Source organism: Rhodnius prolixus, unplaced genomic scaffold, assembly GCF_049639745.1.
Source record: "Rhodnius prolixus isolate KJV_2025 unplaced genomic scaffold, Rpr scaffold_8, whole genome shotgun sequence".
In the NCBI taxonomy this organism is placed as follows: domain Eukaryota; kingdom Metazoa; phylum Arthropoda; class Insecta; order Hemiptera; family Reduviidae; genus Rhodnius; species Rhodnius prolixus.
Genome location: NW_027411593.1, coordinates 21,644,822 through 21,664,924, shown reverse-complemented (window position 1 = coordinate 21,664,924; position 20,103 = coordinate 21,644,822). Strand labels below are relative to the sequence as shown.

At 34.7% G+C, this 20,103-nt stretch overlaps 1 protein-coding gene across 1 annotated transcript in view; it reads right to left on the bottom strand.

Moving 5' to 3' along the window:
* LOC141451024 (uncharacterized) overlaps window positions 1-20,103 on the bottom strand; it is a 380,810-nt gene that overhangs the window by 269,308 nt on the left and 91,399 nt on the right. Inside the window, exon 3 of the mRNA XM_074122040.1 lies at window positions 4,283-4,500. Within this exon, the coding sequence (XP_073978141.1) occupies window positions 4,283-4,500 (218 nt within the window). The remainder of the gene's footprint in view (window positions 1-4,282; window positions 4,501-20,103) is intronic.

Genomic DNA, 20,103 nt, shown 5'->3' with positions numbered 1-20,103 from the left:
GAACGGGTACATAATATTTTGCATCAACATTTGGACATGACAAAGCTATCCGCAAGATGGGTGCCGCGATTGCTCACGCTTGACCAAAAACGAAATCGTGTGAAGTGTTGCAAGGACGGTTTGCAGCTGTTCCAGAAGAATCCGCAGGACTTTAAGCGTCGTTTCGTCACTGTGCATGAAACATGGATACATCACTACACTCCTGAGATCAAAGAACAATCTAAACAATGGGTTACCAAGGGGGAATCTGCGCCAAAAAAAGGCGAAGACCGTTCCTTCGGCCGGAAAGATTATGGCGACTGTCTTTTGGGATTCGCAAGGAATAATCCTCATCGACTATCTGGAAGAGGGTAAAACTATTACAGGTGCATATTATTCATCGTTATTGGACCGTTTGAAAACCGAGCTGCAAGAAAAACGCCCAGGATTGGCCCACAAAAAAGTCCTTTTCCATCACGACAACGCACCAGCTCACACCTCAGCAGTTGTGGTCGCAAAATTAATGGAAATACGGTTCCAACTCGTTTCACATCCCCCCTATTCTCCAGACTTGGCTCCCTCGGACTACTATTTGTTCCCCAATATGAAGAAATGGCTGGCGGGAAAAAGATTTTATTCAAACGAGGAGGTGATTGCAGAAACGAATGGCTATTTTTCAGACTTGGACAAATCCTATTATTCGGAAGGGATCAACAAACTAGAGCAGCGTTGGACGAAGTGTATAAGCCTAAAAGGAGACTATTGTAACGAAGTTGACCCGGGCGGAGAAGAAAGGCCTAGATTATTCTAGAGGTTGAACGACCAAAGTCAGTAACAGGCCGCCACTGCATAAACAAAAGGGGCGGTATCTACTTGTGGCAGAAAAGAAAGGCCTAGATTGTTCTAGGGGTTAAGCGACTAAAGCCGGTAACAGGCCACCACTGTGTAGACAAAAGGGCCGGTCTTTATTGAACTAGAAAGGAAAGGGCTAGATTGTTCAAGGAGTTAGTGACCTGTGTAAAAGCCAGCTAAGAGAAAGGCCTCAGTTGGGGTGGTGGCATATGTGTTTCCCAGCCTGTGATTGACAGGTGAGAGGGAGACAGACGGAGTTGGAGAGAGACAGAGAATGGGAGGAGGCGGCTCACAGCTGAGGTGGTGGCAGTATGTTTTCTCCAGCCAATGAACGTCAGGAGGGCGTGGAAACTTATGCTCAGAGAGTTGGAGGAGGGCAGTCCCAGTTGGAGGGAGGCACGCAGTTAAAAGGAGGCCGACACAGCTGGAGAAGTCAGTTTTCAAACGAGTTTTTAAGCAGTTTTCAATCGAGTGTTAATCAAGTTTTTAGAGTTCTTAACGAGTTATTAGAGTTTAGAGTTATTAGCCAAGTTTATGAGTTAGTTTTGAGAGAGTCAGTGTTACGGAGTGCTTCAAAGTTAGTTAGTCAGGCGGTTAGTCAGTTAGTGAGCAGAGCTTTGTTTGTGTAGCAGAGACTAGTGCAATTCGGTGCAGTGCGGACCAGTGGTCAGTCGGGGAACAGTTTTGTGGCGTTACGTAGTGAGTAACAGAAAACTGTTGTGACTGTTGTAAATGGTAACTGTAATGAATAGCGTTAGTTGCTAGTAAATGTTAATGTGAGTAAAGGTAATGTGTTAATAAATCAGGTTATTACTTACAACTTTAGCGAGTTTTATTATTTATCAAACCCACATATTATTAAAATAACTAGTGGCAGGCACTAGTTGTGTAAGTAAAGTTATTTTTTTTTGGGAAAAACTTTACACTATGTTGAAAAATAAAAAAGGTTTACCCAAAAAAATTAAGTAGTTTTTATTTTTGCACGGACTTTTCAAACGACCCTCGTACAAAGGGTTGGTGTGATTGCAATAAACATTACAGTTCATAAAAACAGAAACATAAAAGAAACTGAACAGAAAGATCTAAGTTCTCAAACAGAATATTTAAATAATACTAAAATATCAATCCTTATCAAAAAATAATAGTTCTAGTCAAAAAAATAAATAAATAAATAAAATAGCCTCCATAAAAAATTTAAAAAAACATCTTTCTTTTACAATTCAAATTTCGAAAATGGCAAATTCAGATATTAATATGGTTCATTGATCTAACTTCCAATCCCTTTAAAATATATAAATATATGTCATTAATTTTGCTAATATCAATTTTATACAATAAAGTCTCCATAGACACATATTCTCTTTGAGCTACAGGAGAGGGATTCTTATATTTAGCCAAATATTTTTCTCTAATTTTATTAGCTTTCACAATGTCCTCCTAAACGCAATAATAATCTCTACTTCAAAAAAATATATACTAGGACTAAAAAATAAATTATAATTGTATACAAAATAAATCTGCTCTAACAGAAATGGTAGATCAGTTTTTTGGACGGAGAATTTCCATAAATCTAGCTGATTTATAATTATAAATTATTGTAAATGATAAGCAAATAACAAATGTGAGAGCTAATTTTAGGATTTAATGTAATAAAACGTTCCTATAAATATATTTTCAAAAGTGAATCATAACATGCTCATATAGAACATAACGATAAGCGGTCACAATACACTAATTTATGTATCTTTATCCCGAGGATGGACCCAGAATGGTCATCTTTATAAAGAATAAAAGAATTCAGAGTGAAAAAAAGGCTTGAATATACGTAATTTCAAGAATCACAATAATTAATTTCAGAATATTTTTTTTTAATAACAAAATTAATAATTAATTTGTAGAAAATAGTCAAGCATCATGCTGTAATCGGAACAGTACTTGGTGAAAGGACAAGGATAGAGTAGAGCCCTCTACCAAATGAACTTCGCAATGTTGTGCTACTGGGCAGGTAGATCTCGACTTAGGAAGGAAGTTATTTCTTCACCCTTGGCTTCCTTCCAGGTAGTAATTAAGAAGGAAGTGGCGTCCACAATTAGAGTAAATATTTGCAATTAAGCACGCTTACATTAGTTAGTTAAATTGTTTAATTAACTAAAATAATTGTAATTGGTTGCTTTGTCGATATAAAAAGAAATCGTTAGACGTTCGTTCATATATACTGTAACGACGCCATTAATCTGAGAAAAAACAAATTGTTTTTTTGAATATTTAAGGCGCGTCCACATCTGAGGTCATTGGCGCCCGGAGGTTTTTTCAGTTCCCGGTCTTTAGGCAGTGTTCTTTCGTTAAAAAGGACCCTAATCTATCCCCGGAAAATTATTATTATTATTACATCCTGGCAATGAAAAATACAGAAAACAATCCAAATTTGAATTACAAAATCCACCATAAGGATAAATATACTCATAGAATGTCTACAAAACACCCACTGGAAATACTCCAAAAACGCTTCACTATCTAATGATTCTCGTTGTGAGAGAGGAGATCGCGAGGTCGATGTCTTTTTAAGATTTCTTGGAGTTTGGAAGTGTCCCGGAAGAACTGTGTTGTATCAGTGGATATTGTGATGAGATTGTATGGTAACATGGAATTTTCTGTATCGTGTTTTGGCAACTTGTGTGACGAAAGGAATGTTTGAATGTGAATAGTTTGATTGGTTAACGTAGACAAGAGCGTCCAACTATAGAGCAAAGAAGGACTAGATCCTATGGAGGTTTGAGCGTTAGGTTGAACCTCACAGTTCGATGCAACAGGCCCAGATGGACTTTAATAAACTTACATAAATTTTTGTGGTGTAGAGTGAGTTTTGATCTGTTTTCTAGTAGAATTTTCAGTTGTCGGAAGTGTCTTTTGAGTTCTGTTCTCTTGTTATGTATGAGGACTCCAAGTTGGTCTTCTGAAGAAGTAAAGCCCAAGGCAGCGGACTACGTTAATCACTATTTAAAAGAATTAGAACTATCTAATTCACTAGAAAGGCAGGAGGCAGAGTGAAGGCAGTGTGTAGAGATTTGGTCTCGTTCAGTTATATAGCCCATTTTTCTATAAAATTGAGTTGGGACTGAAGGTTTCTATGTGCTAAAATTGGATCTTTGTTGGATACTTTGTTAGTAGATAAGATGGCAGTATCATCAGCTTAGGTGAGGGGCGTAGGCTCAGGATGTTCGAAGAGTGTATTGTGACTGTGAGGAATGTGAGGAACCTGGCGGAACTCCAGCATAAGCAGAGCTGAACTTAGCAGGTAAAAGAATGCTGCAATTTTAAGACATTTTATGTGATATACCGACAAAAGATCACCGAACTATGAAATCTCTGCTTAACCAAAGGTTGTAATTATAAAATAAACTAAAATTTTAACATCATGCACAAATATAAAACAAATAAATAAAAAGTGTACCCTAATGCTTTAGTGGAGATCAAAGGTGTCTTCAGCGTAAGAAAACCATTGATGGTGCGTGCAGCATTCGCAGATGGTGGTTCACTCTCCAGATCTGCAGATGGCTTTCTACGGCGCTTGCAACAGAAGTAAAGGGCCAATCCAGCAGCAATCAGAAGTAGTAAAGCCCCGGTCACCAGTGCCACTCCGACTACAACCTCCTTGCGTTCCATTATCACCTGAACAGATCATTAATAATTATTAACATTTTTAGGGAAAATGCATTTTTTTTAAAATAGTAGTTGATATGCACTTAAAGCTTACAGTATAGTCTGAAAGGACTGCAAGTCATTGGCGACTACATTGTTTATCAAAAGACATTCGTTATTGCTTTTTTTTTAGGTCAATCTTCTCGTATTAAAGCTACTTCAGTTTAGAGAGATGAAAATATTAATACTAATTCATTCATCTTTCATCTTTCCTCTAAAATGCATCTTGAAAACAAGTTACTGGTCCACGGCCTATACAATATCTGGAAATAATAGAATTTTGGTAAATATTGCAAATTCCAAATTAATGGGTGAACAGAAACAGCGAACAGTCTGTTCACGAACAGACAAGACAGAAGACACGCCAACCCTGAAATGTGAAAGTATTACTTTGTAAACTAGCCCTGAAGATGACCTAGTCCCTAGGTCGAAAGCTCGGCAAAATAAATTTTACTCGACTGAAATGGCATTTATTTTTTCATCCTATTGAAACTATAAATCAGTCACCAAAAAGAATGAACATCAATTTAACTGGTATCTTTATCTGCATTTTATGCTGTCACTATTTTTATTTGAAACATTTCTCCATAAAATTAATTTAAGAGAGTTCAGAAATAGATTCATTTCTAAAATTTTAATGTAGTATTTTTCAAGTTAGTGCAGAAGTTTCATTTTATCTTCAAAACACCTTCACCAAACTATTCAGTTTTCAGTAACTAAGTGTAATGAATAATGTAATTTACACCCTTTTAAGTATCATCAAAATATATTATTCAACCCTCAAATATTCAAAATCTCTTTAACAAAAACTTACAGTTTAAAATGTTAAGTATAAGGGTTGATTAAACGCCAAAAGGTACACAAATCAGCAAGCACCCAACATTTCATTAATTCTTCATTAATATTTAAGTAATTTTACTGCATTAATATTCATTAATATTTTTTAGAATTTATTAGATGTCACAGACCCTTATGCTGGCCATTTTCGTCTACAAAATACATGTTCAAGTAGCACTGTAGATTGACTGTAATATCTAGTTATTTATAATAGTCAAACTTAATTACAGGTTAAAAAGAAAAACGTTATAAAAAATAGAATAAAATTATGAGGCTAAAAAATTCAAAACCTTGTTTAAAAAATTCTTACACCAACATACATCAATGATTTTGTTTATTTATTTTTATTTTTAAATAAAAATCGTCGGTTCAAGTTCGTTCTTCGATTAAAGTAATTGTTATTTTATGTAGTAGTCAAACGTTTATAATAATAGGTAATAATTATCTGGCTTTATCGCAAATAATATAGTTTTCTTCAATTACATTCTCAATCTAGGTATTCATCCCACAATGTTGTATACATGTAATATAAAGTAAATAAGATATGCATATTTTTAGGACAGCTAATTATTCCAGTATTTTACTATAAGTAAAATTAGGGGGACTAAATTAAATTACAATTGAGAAACAATAATTGTTGAATAATCTACTTGTGTGTTATTTGTGCTCACGAATCGAAATATTCGTGTAAGACGAATTCAAGACAGTAGCCTACTCTAACTTTGTCTTTTTCATGTACATATGTGTGATTTATAATAATTATAACAAAAAATATTATAAATGAAGTGGCCAGCATAAGGGTCTGTGACATCTAATAAATTCTAAAAAATATTAATGAATATTAATGCAGTAAAATTACTTAAATATTAATGAAGAATTAATGAAATGTTGGGTGCTTGCTGATTTGTGTACCTTTTGGCGTTTAATCAACCCTTATACTTAACATTTTAAACTGTAAGTTTTTGTTAAAGAGATTTTTGTACCTTTTGGATAGATTTTCCTTTTTGTCTATTTTGCAAAGTTACATATCTACTTTACAGATTTTTTTAAATTTGGAATAAGCAATTCTATCATTATAACTTGATAAGGCGTTAAGTCGGAACCGTAACTACCACTGGAGAGATCTTTTTAAAGAATGATTATAGTTGCGGTCCCCCAAACCATCCTCAATAACAATTTTTTTTGAAAAAGCGTTTTGAATAACATAGGAAGGTATTTGTACGTAAATAGCAAAATTAAACTGCGATTTCAGTACTTCCTTTTAAGAGGAGTAAGAAAATAAACTGCGATTGCAGTACTTCTAGGCAAAGAGGCAAAGATTTTTTAATCGAACGTCAATTCATTGATTTAAATCGGTTCACTCATAGATAATTTAAACGATTGCAGTACTTCCTCTTAGTAGGTGTAAGAGCATGATAGCACTTCACAGCCACGTAGAGGAGCTGTAACCACTTATTTGAGCTGAATTTTATCAAAATCGGACTAAGCGTTATAGAAATATTGGTAGTAATAGTTTTAGAAAGGGCCTTACTTGGGTGGGGCAAACTCCCCTCCTTATGAGGCACAGCGTCGAGGCTTTTAAAGTGCAAATCTGTACAAAATTTCGATTCGAATGACACTCCATTCATGAAAATCGGTTCACGTGTCGATAATTTGAAACGATTGCTATACTTCCCCTTAACAAGTGTAAGAGCTGATCGCCGCTTTAATGTTACGTAGTGGAGCCCTAACCCTATCATCCTACCAAATTTTATCAAAATCGGGCCAAGATTTACAGAGTAATTAGTAATAATAATTTTGGAGGGGGGCCTTACATAAAGGGGGCTAACTCCTCTCCCATTTGATGTACAGCGTCGAGACCCCCAAAAGGCACATCTACATAAAATTCCGAATCGAATGACACCTCATTCATGAAAATCGGTTCACGCGTTTAGGCGCTACGTTGTTTACAAAAAAGGTAACAACAACAACAACAAGAAGAAGAAGAAGAAGAAGAAGAAGAACAAGAACATTTTTTGAAAAAGCCGTTTTTGCTCATTTTCGGCAACTTTTTTCTCAAAACCTATTAGATCTGGGTTGTTGCCAAAAAATTGCAGTTATAAAGGAGGATTTGCCCAATAATTTAAAGAAAATTTGGGAATTTTATCTTTTATAGAAAAAGAGAAAAAAATTGTCAAAGTTGGGTGTTTTTCAACGATACGCTCTTTCGTGCAGTTTTTGATGATCAACCCTTATACAACTGTCCTACCGGACAGTTTTAATACAGATCCAGTCGCAGTGTTAAAGACTATTTCTAAATATAGTCGAGGTCTGGGACCATTGTGCTCAGCTATTTCGGTGATATGTATCCAATCTAGGATTCAGAATTCACATAATATTCTAAATTATATCTAGTGCAGCAAAAGCTAGCATTGAACACATGAAATGATTCATTGTATAAAACAAACTGCTACAAACTGGGATAACTATCTCATCCCATTTCATCACTTTTCTCGCTCTAAACCAGCAGATTAACCCTGACTGATCTTGAACTTGTGCCATAACTTTCCCGTCCAGACTTCTCTGGGCTTTTAGTTCTCTAAAAGTAATTTCCTAACTGTCCCATTCTCACCGCTGACTTATCAAAGAGCAAGAATCTAATCAGCAAGAGAGTCATTGTACCATAAGCTCCCTTATTAAATGGCAATTAAGTCTGGCTTTAACATTGAAATTTAGCCCCTCTTCACTATTCTTTCATAACTGTGCCCTTGAATGATAAGTCTCTTGGAGCTTTGGTATTCTACTTATAATCACTTAAAGAACATTGATAAATTTAACTCTAGAAATCGATGTTATCTTCAGTTTTTCAGTTATTTATGTGTTTCTTTTTAAATGATTTCATTTATTGACGCAGAGATAGGGAGGTTGAATTAGAAATGTGGATTTTAATATTTCTAAAATTAACTCAGCAATTAATTTAATAAAATCGCTGATTTTCATCGTCACATGTTTTTTATATTTCTAACCGGTTTTTGAATTTTTATCCATCAGTCATGAAAATGGTTTCAACAAAGTTTCCATCTTCCATTTCTTAGTTGAAGGAAATTCCGTTACACTTGATGGATGAGAATCCGAAGCCGGTCAGGAATATGAAAAACATTTCATTAAACAATAAAATCCGCAATATTGGCTAGCACTGCGGACCTAACCATATTTCCCAAATTATTTAAATATATGGTTTCTATAAACAGAGGATAATGAGTTTAAAAGGTGTCTAATGAATAATGTGGGGTTTAAAAGATTTCAATTCCACAACCAACAACAACAGCTATTCGATGAAGCGTTTATGACTGGAAGGATTGGATTTTATAAATATTGGAAACTTGGCTGAGCCCCAAATTTTCATTCCGGAAATCCAGGCTAGTTTTAGTATCAAGTCGTTTGTTGTTTAATTAAAGTAACGATTGTTTGTCGAGAAGTCTAGAGAGAAGTTTGAATCGTCGTGTTTAGTTCTTTCCGTTTAAGTGTAGTATGTAGACTCCACAGCTTAGAGGATTGTCGATGACCAATCCACTGACAACTAGAAGAGGAGTGAGTTTTGGGTGGAAGAATAGTTCGCCTTAGGGAGAATGTAATGTAATTACATTTCTTTTCAATGAATTTAAAATAAAAGCCCAGAATAGTCAACACTATCCAATATACAGGGTGTCCATTTTAAGACGGCTCAAATGCATTTCATGCTTAAACGGTTGATCTGAACGAAAAATGGTAGAGGAAAAATTTGTTGCCCGTCACCTTTAGTTTCAGAATATGTGACTTGATTTTAGATTCCTGCCCGCATACGCGGCTGACGCGCACAGTTTTAAAGAGTATAAAAAGTAATGAAAGAAACCGGAAACCGCAATTCGATATCCTCTGACTCGCAAGCCAGGTTAGCCAGGAGGTTATCAACTGCTCTCTGTATCTGAGGAGGCACCTTTGCTTCACAAGTTGAGTAAAGTGCATTATTTGATAAATTAAGGAATAAGTTTGATCCTTTACATGAAAGATATTGATCACTTAAATATGTGGCAGGAGGTTTCCAATTTTTTTTTGGTAATTAAACGCAACTCTCCCAAAATTACCAAATAATTATTAAACCTTCTTGTTTGTTACAGATGTAAAATTAATTTTTAGCCATTTTGTGTATGCTTGAAAACATCTAAAGCTCTTAACATTTGATTTTTCTTAGAAAAATCAATCGGAAAACGACTTATTTCCCGATATTAAGAAAAATGCTTGCTTGACTGCCTTGGCAATATTTTTAATAGAAAGAGGATGAAAAAATACATAAAAATGACCTATCGCGTGCTCTTCTTTCTCTTTGATAACAAGTTAAAAAATTGAAATAAGATTACTAAATACCAGATTTTGAAATGGCCTAGCACCTTTAATTTTGAAGATATCGAATTGCGGTTTCCGGTTTCTTTCATAACTTTTTATACTCTTTAAAACTATGAAAATGGGGATCAACTGCAAACCCTCACTTTTGGTCGCGCGTCAGCCGCGTATGCGGGCAGGAATCTAAAATCAAGTCACATATACTGAAACTAGAGGTGACGGGCAACAATTTTTTCCTCTACCATTTTTTGCTCTGATTAACTGTTTAAGCATGAAATGTATTTGAGCCATCTTAAAATGAACACCGTGTATAAGGAATTAAATTTAGAATGTAATCTTTTATACATGACGTTAGATTCCCAAACCGTAAGCTGGACCATTAAATGTAGGGAGGAATTATTGTATTTAAATAAATACACTTTTGGAGATAGAGGTAAATTATGCTCATTGTGTAAGAACTGATGAAATAATTGAGGATGTTTTTCATTTCACAGCTATTTGCCCAATCTTGCAAGAATTTAGAGTTCAATACTTTAATAGAAAACTGTTTACTTATGACGAATATATTACAATCTTAATTGGGAATAATTGGACGAATTTGGTTAAATATTGTAAACGGGCCTGGGCATACAGATGCATGTTAGTGAGCGAATTTAACTATTAGAGGCCGAAGATCAGTTTTGTATAAATCTCAGAAATTTACTTTTGTCTGTTTTTTTCATTTCTCGGTTTTTCTTATTTATTTAATTATCTTATTTATTTATTTTTTGTTTGAAAATTTAGTCATACATATTTACCAATCCAATTATATTTTTTCTTTTGTTTTGTTTTCCCAGTAATAATATAATATAATATAATATAATATAATATAATAATATAATACATAATAAAGAAGTTTAATTGCAAGGCAACTCTCAGACGGTCGTCATGACCATGAGTAAGTCTGTCGCTAAAAAATTTGTATTTTGTTCAAACTTTGTAATACTTATTTTAATAAAGACATTATTATTATTATTACAATTCTTTTCATTAATTTTAATTCTCCATTTCTTTAGCCAAGGCTCAAGAGATTCTATATGGGATTGAACGGAGCTATAGTCAAGGATCGAGAACTTAAAACCGAATATACAATGTTTGCACGGAAGGAATAAGCAAAGCAATCTCAAAAGAAGAATTGTAACAACCTTTAAAAAAAAAAAAAAAATTGAAAGCGCAAACCAAGTAAAAAAAAAAAAAAAAAATACCCAGTTGAGGTATTCCTTCGAATTCGGAATTTTAGTAAAATATTTAACCCTATTTTATATCATATAGGTCACATACCGTACATTGTACTGAAATATCGTATAAGATGGAAGTCATCCCACGCCAAACCCGTTTTCCTAGGAGTGTACTTTAAGCTGATTTTCCTGGGCAAATATTTTCTATAAAAGTTTATGGATTTACCTATTCGAGAACAATAGTCTTTTTCTTTTAACCTAAAAAACAAAAAACAGTTTCGAGTAAATCGCAAAAATAGTCAATAAAATGGTATTTCCGGATGAGATGTAACGAATGGCACATCAGAGTCAGGTAGTACAGGTGCCCAAATCGGGCCAAATCGTAATATCAAGTTTCTTCATTCTGTAATTTTTCGTTTTTCACTTATTTTGTAAACAAAGTTTCGATTTTTCAAATTTAGCATGAAATTTCAGTAATTTCAATGATGAACCTTCAATTCTATTCAGACACCGGAGAATTACTAATATTTTCCTTTAAATTCTCTTTTAGCGGTAGGGAAGGTTTTCCCTCTATTTTTCCCCTGCTTATAATATTATTGCTCTAAGAACGTTCTCTAAACACACTAGAAGAAGATTATACTGCTTCAGACTTTTGAACTTCTTTTTGTTTATCTACAATAATTTACGTTTTAAGTGGAGTTAGTGTTAGTGAAGATATGTATTCGTAATTTTGAGAAAGATACTTTTTTGTTCTGAAATTTCAAATCGAATGACACCTCATTCATGAATATAGGTTCACGCTTTAAGACTTCTACGTTCTTTAGAAAATTAGTGAAAAGGAAACAACAATAAGAACAAGTTTTGAAAATGCCGTTTTTGTTCATTTTCAGCAACTTTTCTCGAAATCTATTTCAATTGCGTTGATGCAAAAAAAAAATAAAAAATACACTTATAAACGCTCTTTATTTAAAAATGAAAATTTTAACTTTTATATATGAAAAGAGAAAAAAAATTTTGTCAAAGTTGGGTATTTTTCAACGTTACGCTTTTTCGAGCAGTTTTTTGACGATCAACGACTTGTCCTGCGAGGCAGTTTTAATAATACATAAATAAAACAAGGTTAAACTTCAAACAGTACGACAATTATACATATATACAAGGATTTCCAAGAGTGCAAGCATGTATATAACATATGAGAATGGAACTAGGGGTAATGCAAATGAATAATGCAGTCGTAGAGACGGTTATTGCAAAATAGAAGAGTTTTACGCAAACTACCTGTGCCATCTGATCTTCAGTACCATAATTCTAAAGTTATGGACTTCTACCAAACAGAATTTTTTATAAGAGCAAGCATTTCAGTAAGTATTTTGAGAGTATCTAAAAGAATAAGCAATCAAATTCCCTTATCCAATTCATATTTATGTGAGAATATTACAGATTTACGTATTGGTAATAGTTAAAAAAGATTCAAAGAGACTTTTTTGGTACTACACTGATTTCAAAAATGCACTGTACTTAAATACTTACTGTACACATATGCATTAAAGACTTAATTAATTTACTTTAAATTAACCTTGCGTTATTTCTAGGAATGAATCAGCATGGAGCGTCCCAAAACCTCCATCACATGGAAGCCACAAAGAAGTACAATGTGAAAGAGGTTGCAATGTGACTAATCACTTAAATGCATGTACATTGGATATCTTAGAAACCAAAACAAGCTATGAAGGGCCCATTACGTTCATTACATCCAGCTCTCAAAAACCAAACGCGGTTACTACGCAAATAAATAAATAAATAAGGAAGAGATTGGCCGTGTGGTTAGTGCACTGGATTACCACGCAAAACTCCTGGGTTCGAACCCAGTTATTAGATTTTATCTCCCTAGTACAGGGGTCGGCAACCTGCGGCTCGCGAGCCGCATGGGGCTCTTTTATCCAAATTGTGTAGCTCTTCAGCCTGCCCAAAATATATTGTATATTTCAATTTTATTGAAACAAATGAAAAGTTCATTTATTAAAGTAAAGATATTTTTTCAAAAATGATTTTAAATGTGTTAAGTTTGAAATTGAATAGAATTATACAATATCGAAATAAAGTACTTATTATTTATTTGTTTATTTACTTTGCAATATGTGAAAATAAATATATAAAACATTTAAATGTTATCATAAAATAATAATTTGCGAATACAAATGATCTACAGAGTTAGTTTACACTATCATCCTTGCGGCTCTTGGTAAGATTTATTAAAATTATTTAAGGAAATATGGCTCTCTACTTGAAATAGGTTGCCGACCTCTGCACTAGTACAATGATGGCGAACCTTTTGAGCTCAGCGAGTCAAAATGTTGAATAAACCCAACTTGACTCTAGTGCCGTGCCACATATGCAGTTACAGCGGGCATAAATTACAGCAAACCATGACCCAAAAAAATTTCAACTCTCAATATCTTCTCATATTATGGATATATATACACAAACGAACTATAGCATATAACTGAGGAAAGAATAGTCTATAAGAGAACAAAATTACATACCAATAATCTGTTGTTTAGTGAGGCAGCTATGGCGGGCGTAATTTACAGCAAACCAAGGTCCCAAAAAAAATTCATTACTCAAAATCTTCTCAATTTTTGGATTAGAACGCAAGAATCTGTAGCCCATAAGAGAGCAAATTATAATACTGTGATGGCGAACCTTTTGAGCTTCTTTGTGTCGGAAAGAGTGGTTTTTACTATAATTGGTGAGCGAAATTCACAAAATGGAAATTCGCAGAAAGTTCAAATTGATATTTCCAATCAGTATTATCAAGGGTACTGAGCTACTGAACGAGTATGAGCTACTGAACAAAATCAGCTAATTCATGAAATGTCCCTTTAAGGAATCGATTCATCGTTTTTTTGGAAAGGGGGAATGATTTATTTCAAAAATTCTATTTTTCTTAAACGTCTTAAGCTCATTGCACTCTGTAACATTCTGTAACTTTTATATGAATCATTTTCTTCAAGAAAATGAGTCTTAAGGCAATTCCTTATAAAAGTTGGAGGCTAAAGTTTTCTCAAATTTAGGGCAAATTCTTTATTAAAAGAAAATTTAATTAGTAAACCACGATAAAAGAGAATGAACTCTACAACTCTTAGCATTTTTACAGTTTATGTTAAAATAATAACATACGGGTTTTCACAATAGGGAACGCCGGCAGCTCTTTCTGTACATTTTATATCCAGACAACATTATTTATCAGGTACCTGCATAAAAACTACTATTATCAGGTGAATAATAAAACCGAGCTTGAAACAACGTCATTAACCAACTAATGGCTAAATTAAAACGTTCCATTATCGTTGCGAGCAACTTGTTTACAATCGATATAACTTTGTCTCTATTAGAATTCACTAGAATTAATTAAAAAAACCGAGCGTTGCTTGTTTATCGTTAAGATTGGGGGCTTACCCTTTTGTTTACAGTTACTGTAACTAATAATGAAATAAGATTTTCAAGTATAATTAATCGATAAATTCCGGCTCTAAATTTTAATAATATTGTAATCCGATCACAAGAAAGGCGTGAGTTTGTTGAGGAAATGCGATTTAATAATGCTACACCTCTCGGCGACCAAAACATATGGGTGTTGCTAGTGAAGCAAAAAATAAATCAAGAATTTACCTTTATTTTCATTGTGTACTTATAATCAAGGATATTTCCTGTAAGGCAAAAAAACAGTTGCCTGAAAATGAGCAGGATTTTCTTCCTCAATAACTGAAATAGAAGTCATTCGGTTTTTAATACAATCAAAACATAATGGCATACCTCATTGATTAATACGAGGGGGTACCCAAAAAAAACCGGAATTATTTTTTAAAAGCTATTTATTTACAAATTTTTTACAGAACAACCTTATCCCCTTCAAAATACTCTCCATTACAACTAATACATTTGTCCCACCGGTGCTTCCACTGTTCGAAACATTTTTTGTAGTCATCTTTAGAAATGGCTGACAGCTCCTTCTTCGTTTTTTTCTTGACCTCTTCAATGTTGTCAAATCGGTGACCTTTCATGCCCTTTTTCATGCGTGGAAATAAGAAAAAGTCGCACGGAGCCAGGTCAGGCGAGTAAGGTGCGTGGGGCAGCGGAACCATGCCATTTTTAGCCAAAAACTGTGTAACAGAGATGGCTGTGTGTGCAGGTGCATTGTCGTGGTGGAAGAACCAGTCTCCTGTTTGCCACAAATCGGGTCTTTTTTGGCGAACACTATTGCGCAATCTTTTCAAAACTTCCAAATACAAGGTTTGATTGACGGTCTGACCTGGGGGGACAAATTCTGAATGGACTACGCCTTTGGCATCAAAAAAGCAAATCAGCATTGTTTTGATGTTTGACTTGACTTGACGACATTTTTTTGGTCGGGGTGAAGATGACGTCTTCCATTGGCTCGACTGTTGCTTTGTTTCTGGGTCATAACCATAGCACCATGACTCATCACCAGTAATGACCTTTGACAGAAAGTCTGGATCAGTTTCAAGCTGTTGTTTCAAAGCACGACATGTTTCAACTCGATGTTCTTTTTGATTGTCAGTCAGAACTCGAGGAACAAACTTGGCAGCAACCCTTTTCATCCCCAAATTTTCCGTTAAAATTCGCTGAACCGAGCTCCAAGATAACCCACTACTCTCTGACAGTTGATCAATTGTCTGTCGACGGTCTGTGAACACCAGCTCTCGAATTTTTTCAACATTTTCGTCGATTCGGGCAGTTGATGGACGTCCAGAACGAGGTTTGTCATCAATCGACATGTCGCCATTTTTAAACCGAGTAAACCACTCGTATACTTGAGTTTTTCCCATAGCGTCATCTTTGTAAGCTGTTTTCAACATTAAAACACTTTCAGCAGCATTTTTACCGAGTAGAAAACAAAATTTCAGAGCTGCACGTTGTTCACTTAAACTTGCCATCATAAAAAACGAAAAAAGAACAAAACAGCGCTGGTAAAAACAATCACTGCAGATGAACAGAACAAGCCAGGCAGACAACACAGGCAGGACTGAACTGGCAAGGAATTGCGCTATACACGTCTAGCGGCAGAAATGCGTACTACATAAGCTCCGTGCGCGGCAACGCAATTCCGGTTATTTTTGGGTACGCCCTCGTATCATTGATTTTGGGCATCCAAGGATTTCCGGAGATTAGTTCATCAGGTTCCTTTAAAAATAAAATGGGATTCACATTTACAAAGTTCCTGATAATGGATGAAAATCTGAAATAGGCCAGTGTGAAAGAAAACAAGTTCAAAAGTACACTAACTATACTCGAACTTATTTACAATATGATTATTGGCAAAAGACCTATCAATTACGGTCATTTTTTCTCGAGCCTAGAATTTTTACAAATTATGTAAATGATGGACAGAAATTTCTGTTGAAGTTTGACTAAAATGGATTTCATTTCGAAATTCATTTAATTTCTTTAATGATAGTTAAGTTACCTCTTCTTTGCTGCACGCTTCATTTCTACGACTTCAGGTGTCTATGTTCTTCATCCAATCCTTGTTGCCGGCCGACTGCGTTGACCACTTTCTAAAGACTAAACACCCATCTCCCCTAAGAGAGAGTATTTCATCGTCACTCCTGTACCATTCATCCTTTAGCTTGCGAAGTGAGAGGAGTAGTAGTCTGGCTTATCTTTTTTTTCCTGTCCTTCCAATCATCTTCACCATGAAATTGCATTGCATGTTTTTCTGCAAACTGCATTAGCCAGTAACGGAAGCCTATCTATCATCTGAATGTCAGCCTTGGATTGTAATAATGCTACAGTATTTTCAGACGAGTAAACTTTTGCATATGCTTCTGGCGTTCTAGCCATCTTTCATGTTCATCCTTTCATGTATCCTACAATGCCATAAAAAGGCCTAAGCCCATGAACATCCTGCAGGACTCTTCACCCACAAAGGCAAATAGTTACTTTCACCACTATATTAACGAGTATTCTTTCAGCTATAATTGGCAACTAGAGTTTGGCTCGTCTATATTTAGCCATTTATAATTATATTATAATTGGAGCAACTGTTGCAACGATGTAAAGAACAAGAAAAAGAATAGAGAACTTTTAGAAAATTATAATTCAGATAACAAATTGTAAGTACTAGACTGAGAGGACTAGTTGGCGAATAATAGGGTTCATTTTCAATAAGCATGGATGCGTGGGCGGCTATTATATCCGGCTTACGCAGCTTGGAGAGAACTTAGAATTCAAGTATTATTATAAGGGCTATTTATAGAAGCACTAGCATATTATCTGCTATTTTATTAATATAACCTTATTATTTATTCGATAACATGAATCAATTCAACATGTTATTAATTTTAAGTGGGTAAAAATGTTTCCAGTCTTTTCAGTTAATTGTTCTTTAAATCTTTATTTTAAAGAAATCAAGCGAGATCTTTGCCCATCTTCTTGAAGAAAACAATCTGTAGTTGAGATGAGGGCACATTTGAACAGAATTTACATTTTCTGTTACAGAGTGCACAGAATCGTATTATTGAACCTTTATATTTTGTTTTCTACAACTTTCAAGTCTTCTTAACAGATCTACATCAATAAACAGTTGGTACTTTACATACATATCTATATTTTTTTAATTTAAAAATGTTGTGTCAAAGGTTAATATCTGCCCCACTGGTGGGGTAGCTTTGAACACCATATAAAATAGAAAGAAATGATATTACTTTACTCTGAATCTACCTTCTATCAGTTATTTCTCTCACTACTACATTACTTTCTCTTTTAAACCACTGAAATCTAGTTCAAAAATCAAGAAAGGCTCAAGTCGGCATGTTGTACCCGAAGTGATGGGTTTAGGAAGTTTGAACAAAATATTCGGTTTGTTGCGCTTCTTAATGTAGGTTCGGACCCACTTTCCCCTTCTCTGCGATTACACAAAAAAAAAGTCACAAACTTGCAGCTCGGTAGGGCACATTTTAACTGGAGATGATGAAATGTGCCCCCTCTCCTTCCATAAAAGGAAATATAATATCCAACACTTTTTGCAAGCAAATAGACTTTTGTAAATACTAGATTTAAGAATACGAATTCCAAATATTAATATAGACTAACAATACTTACACCTTGTCCACTATAATCTTTACAATACACTTCCAAAGCTGTAACAAAAATTTTACTTCCACCCTTGCAAAATATAACATTCCTCAATTCTGACTTTACAAACAATGAAAACGAAGGGAAACTCTGTCAATTATACAACAGGTCTACCAACAACATATGGAGAAAATTACCAATCATAAATGTTTTAAATATTTGGCGAGAAATTAAAACTGTTCAAAGGTGCTACCACTACTTAAATTTCTTTAATACATTTTAGCTATTGCAATTAGTACGTAAAGTTAAAGTATCATAATGTCTTTTTTTTCAGGCGGGCTTTACGCCCAATAAACGATTAGGTCTCCTTATGAATCGGAGAAGATCGAGTCCCAGAATTTCATAGAGCCTTCGATTGCTTTCAACTTCCTAATTGGAACGTTCCTCCATTCTAGCAGCCATCTTTGATTTACAATATCTTTTACTGTGCGAATTATGTCGATTGATAAGGGGTTCCACACCAATGAAACTGTTATTCTGATCGTTTCTTTTGATGCAGCATTTTCAGCAACGTTATCTCGAATCTCGAGACTGAGTGGGTACACAAATAAATAAGATATTAGTCTCTATCTTTTTTACATTGTACAGGTACGTCTCAAAACTGAAATAGTCCTTGTACACAGAAATATAAATGCGCGAACATTTAATCATTAGGAAATTCTAATTATCCATTGCGTGTAAATACAGCTAATTGTGAAAATTAGGAAAACAACTAATGCACTCAAGTAATAAAATCTAAACTAAGTTATTTTTTATTGTGATAGAACTGACTATAATTTACAGTACTCATATGAGGTGAGGCTATTAAATAACAAGACTGATGCTGCTACAGAAGAACTATGCATACGCCAAATCATAACGACCGACAGCTGTGCAGCGTAAAGCCTTCTCTTTCGATTGCAGCGTCTCACGTGTTTGTAGAGAAATCTGTCTGACCGGAACCGTCGTTTGTGTAAGAGGTGTTAGTTTCGTTTTGCCGAAAACACGATACTACACATGTAGTAGAGCAACGAATTGCCGTGAAATTTCACATGAAACTGGGTAAAACCGCTACTGAAACTTATCTTTTATTAAAAGAGCTTTATGGCGATGAATGTTAATCACGTGCGCGAGTTTTTGAATTGTTCAAGCGTTTCCACGTCTAAAACGGATGAAAATATCGATTATAATTAATCAACATTAGTATCGTGAGGTGCTTGCTCAACTTCGTCAAAGAGTAAGGAAAAAAACGACCCGATTTGTGGAAGAACAAGTCATGGGTTCTTCATCAAGACAACACGCCGGGTCACACTGCATTGTCTGTCAAGGACGTTTCTAGCCAAGAACAACATCCCAGTTTTACGCCATCCGCCTGATTCGCCTGTCCTGGCCCCATGTGACTTTTATATGTTCTCCAAAGTCAAATCTGCATTATAAGGAACACGATTTCAGTCCGTTGAAGCTGTGAAAGAAAAAGCGGCACGCGTCATGCAGGAGCTCACAGAAAAGACTTCCAGCACTGTTTGGAACAATGGTAAATTCGCATGGAGCTTTGTAGGGTTAGGGGAGGGGTGTATATTGAAGGTGATAATAACTAAATATGTATAAATTTAAAATAAAATGTTTTATAGCAATAGTCTCGTTATTTAATAGCCACACCTCGTAGATATAGAATTCAATGACTAACTTCTCTAAAGATCGTGAAAACACAGGGAAAAATAGATAAAATGAAACGGACACACAATGTTGAGAATACTAACCTAGTTGATTTTGTAATTTTGCCTTACTGCGCTTTAAAGAAGAAATTTCAATCAGGCCAAACATTCGTCTATCCCATTTTTATAATTTAGCTGGAAACTGAAATGATCGTTCCAAAAATGGGAGAAGGAAAATAACTAAAAAGAAAGTGGTTCCTATAATCAGAACTTTCAAAGATGAGGGTCGCAACATCCAAAACTCATCATAGACGGCCAATTAAGAGTATTCTACCGAACTTTCAGCACTGCAAACTTGAAATTTGCTT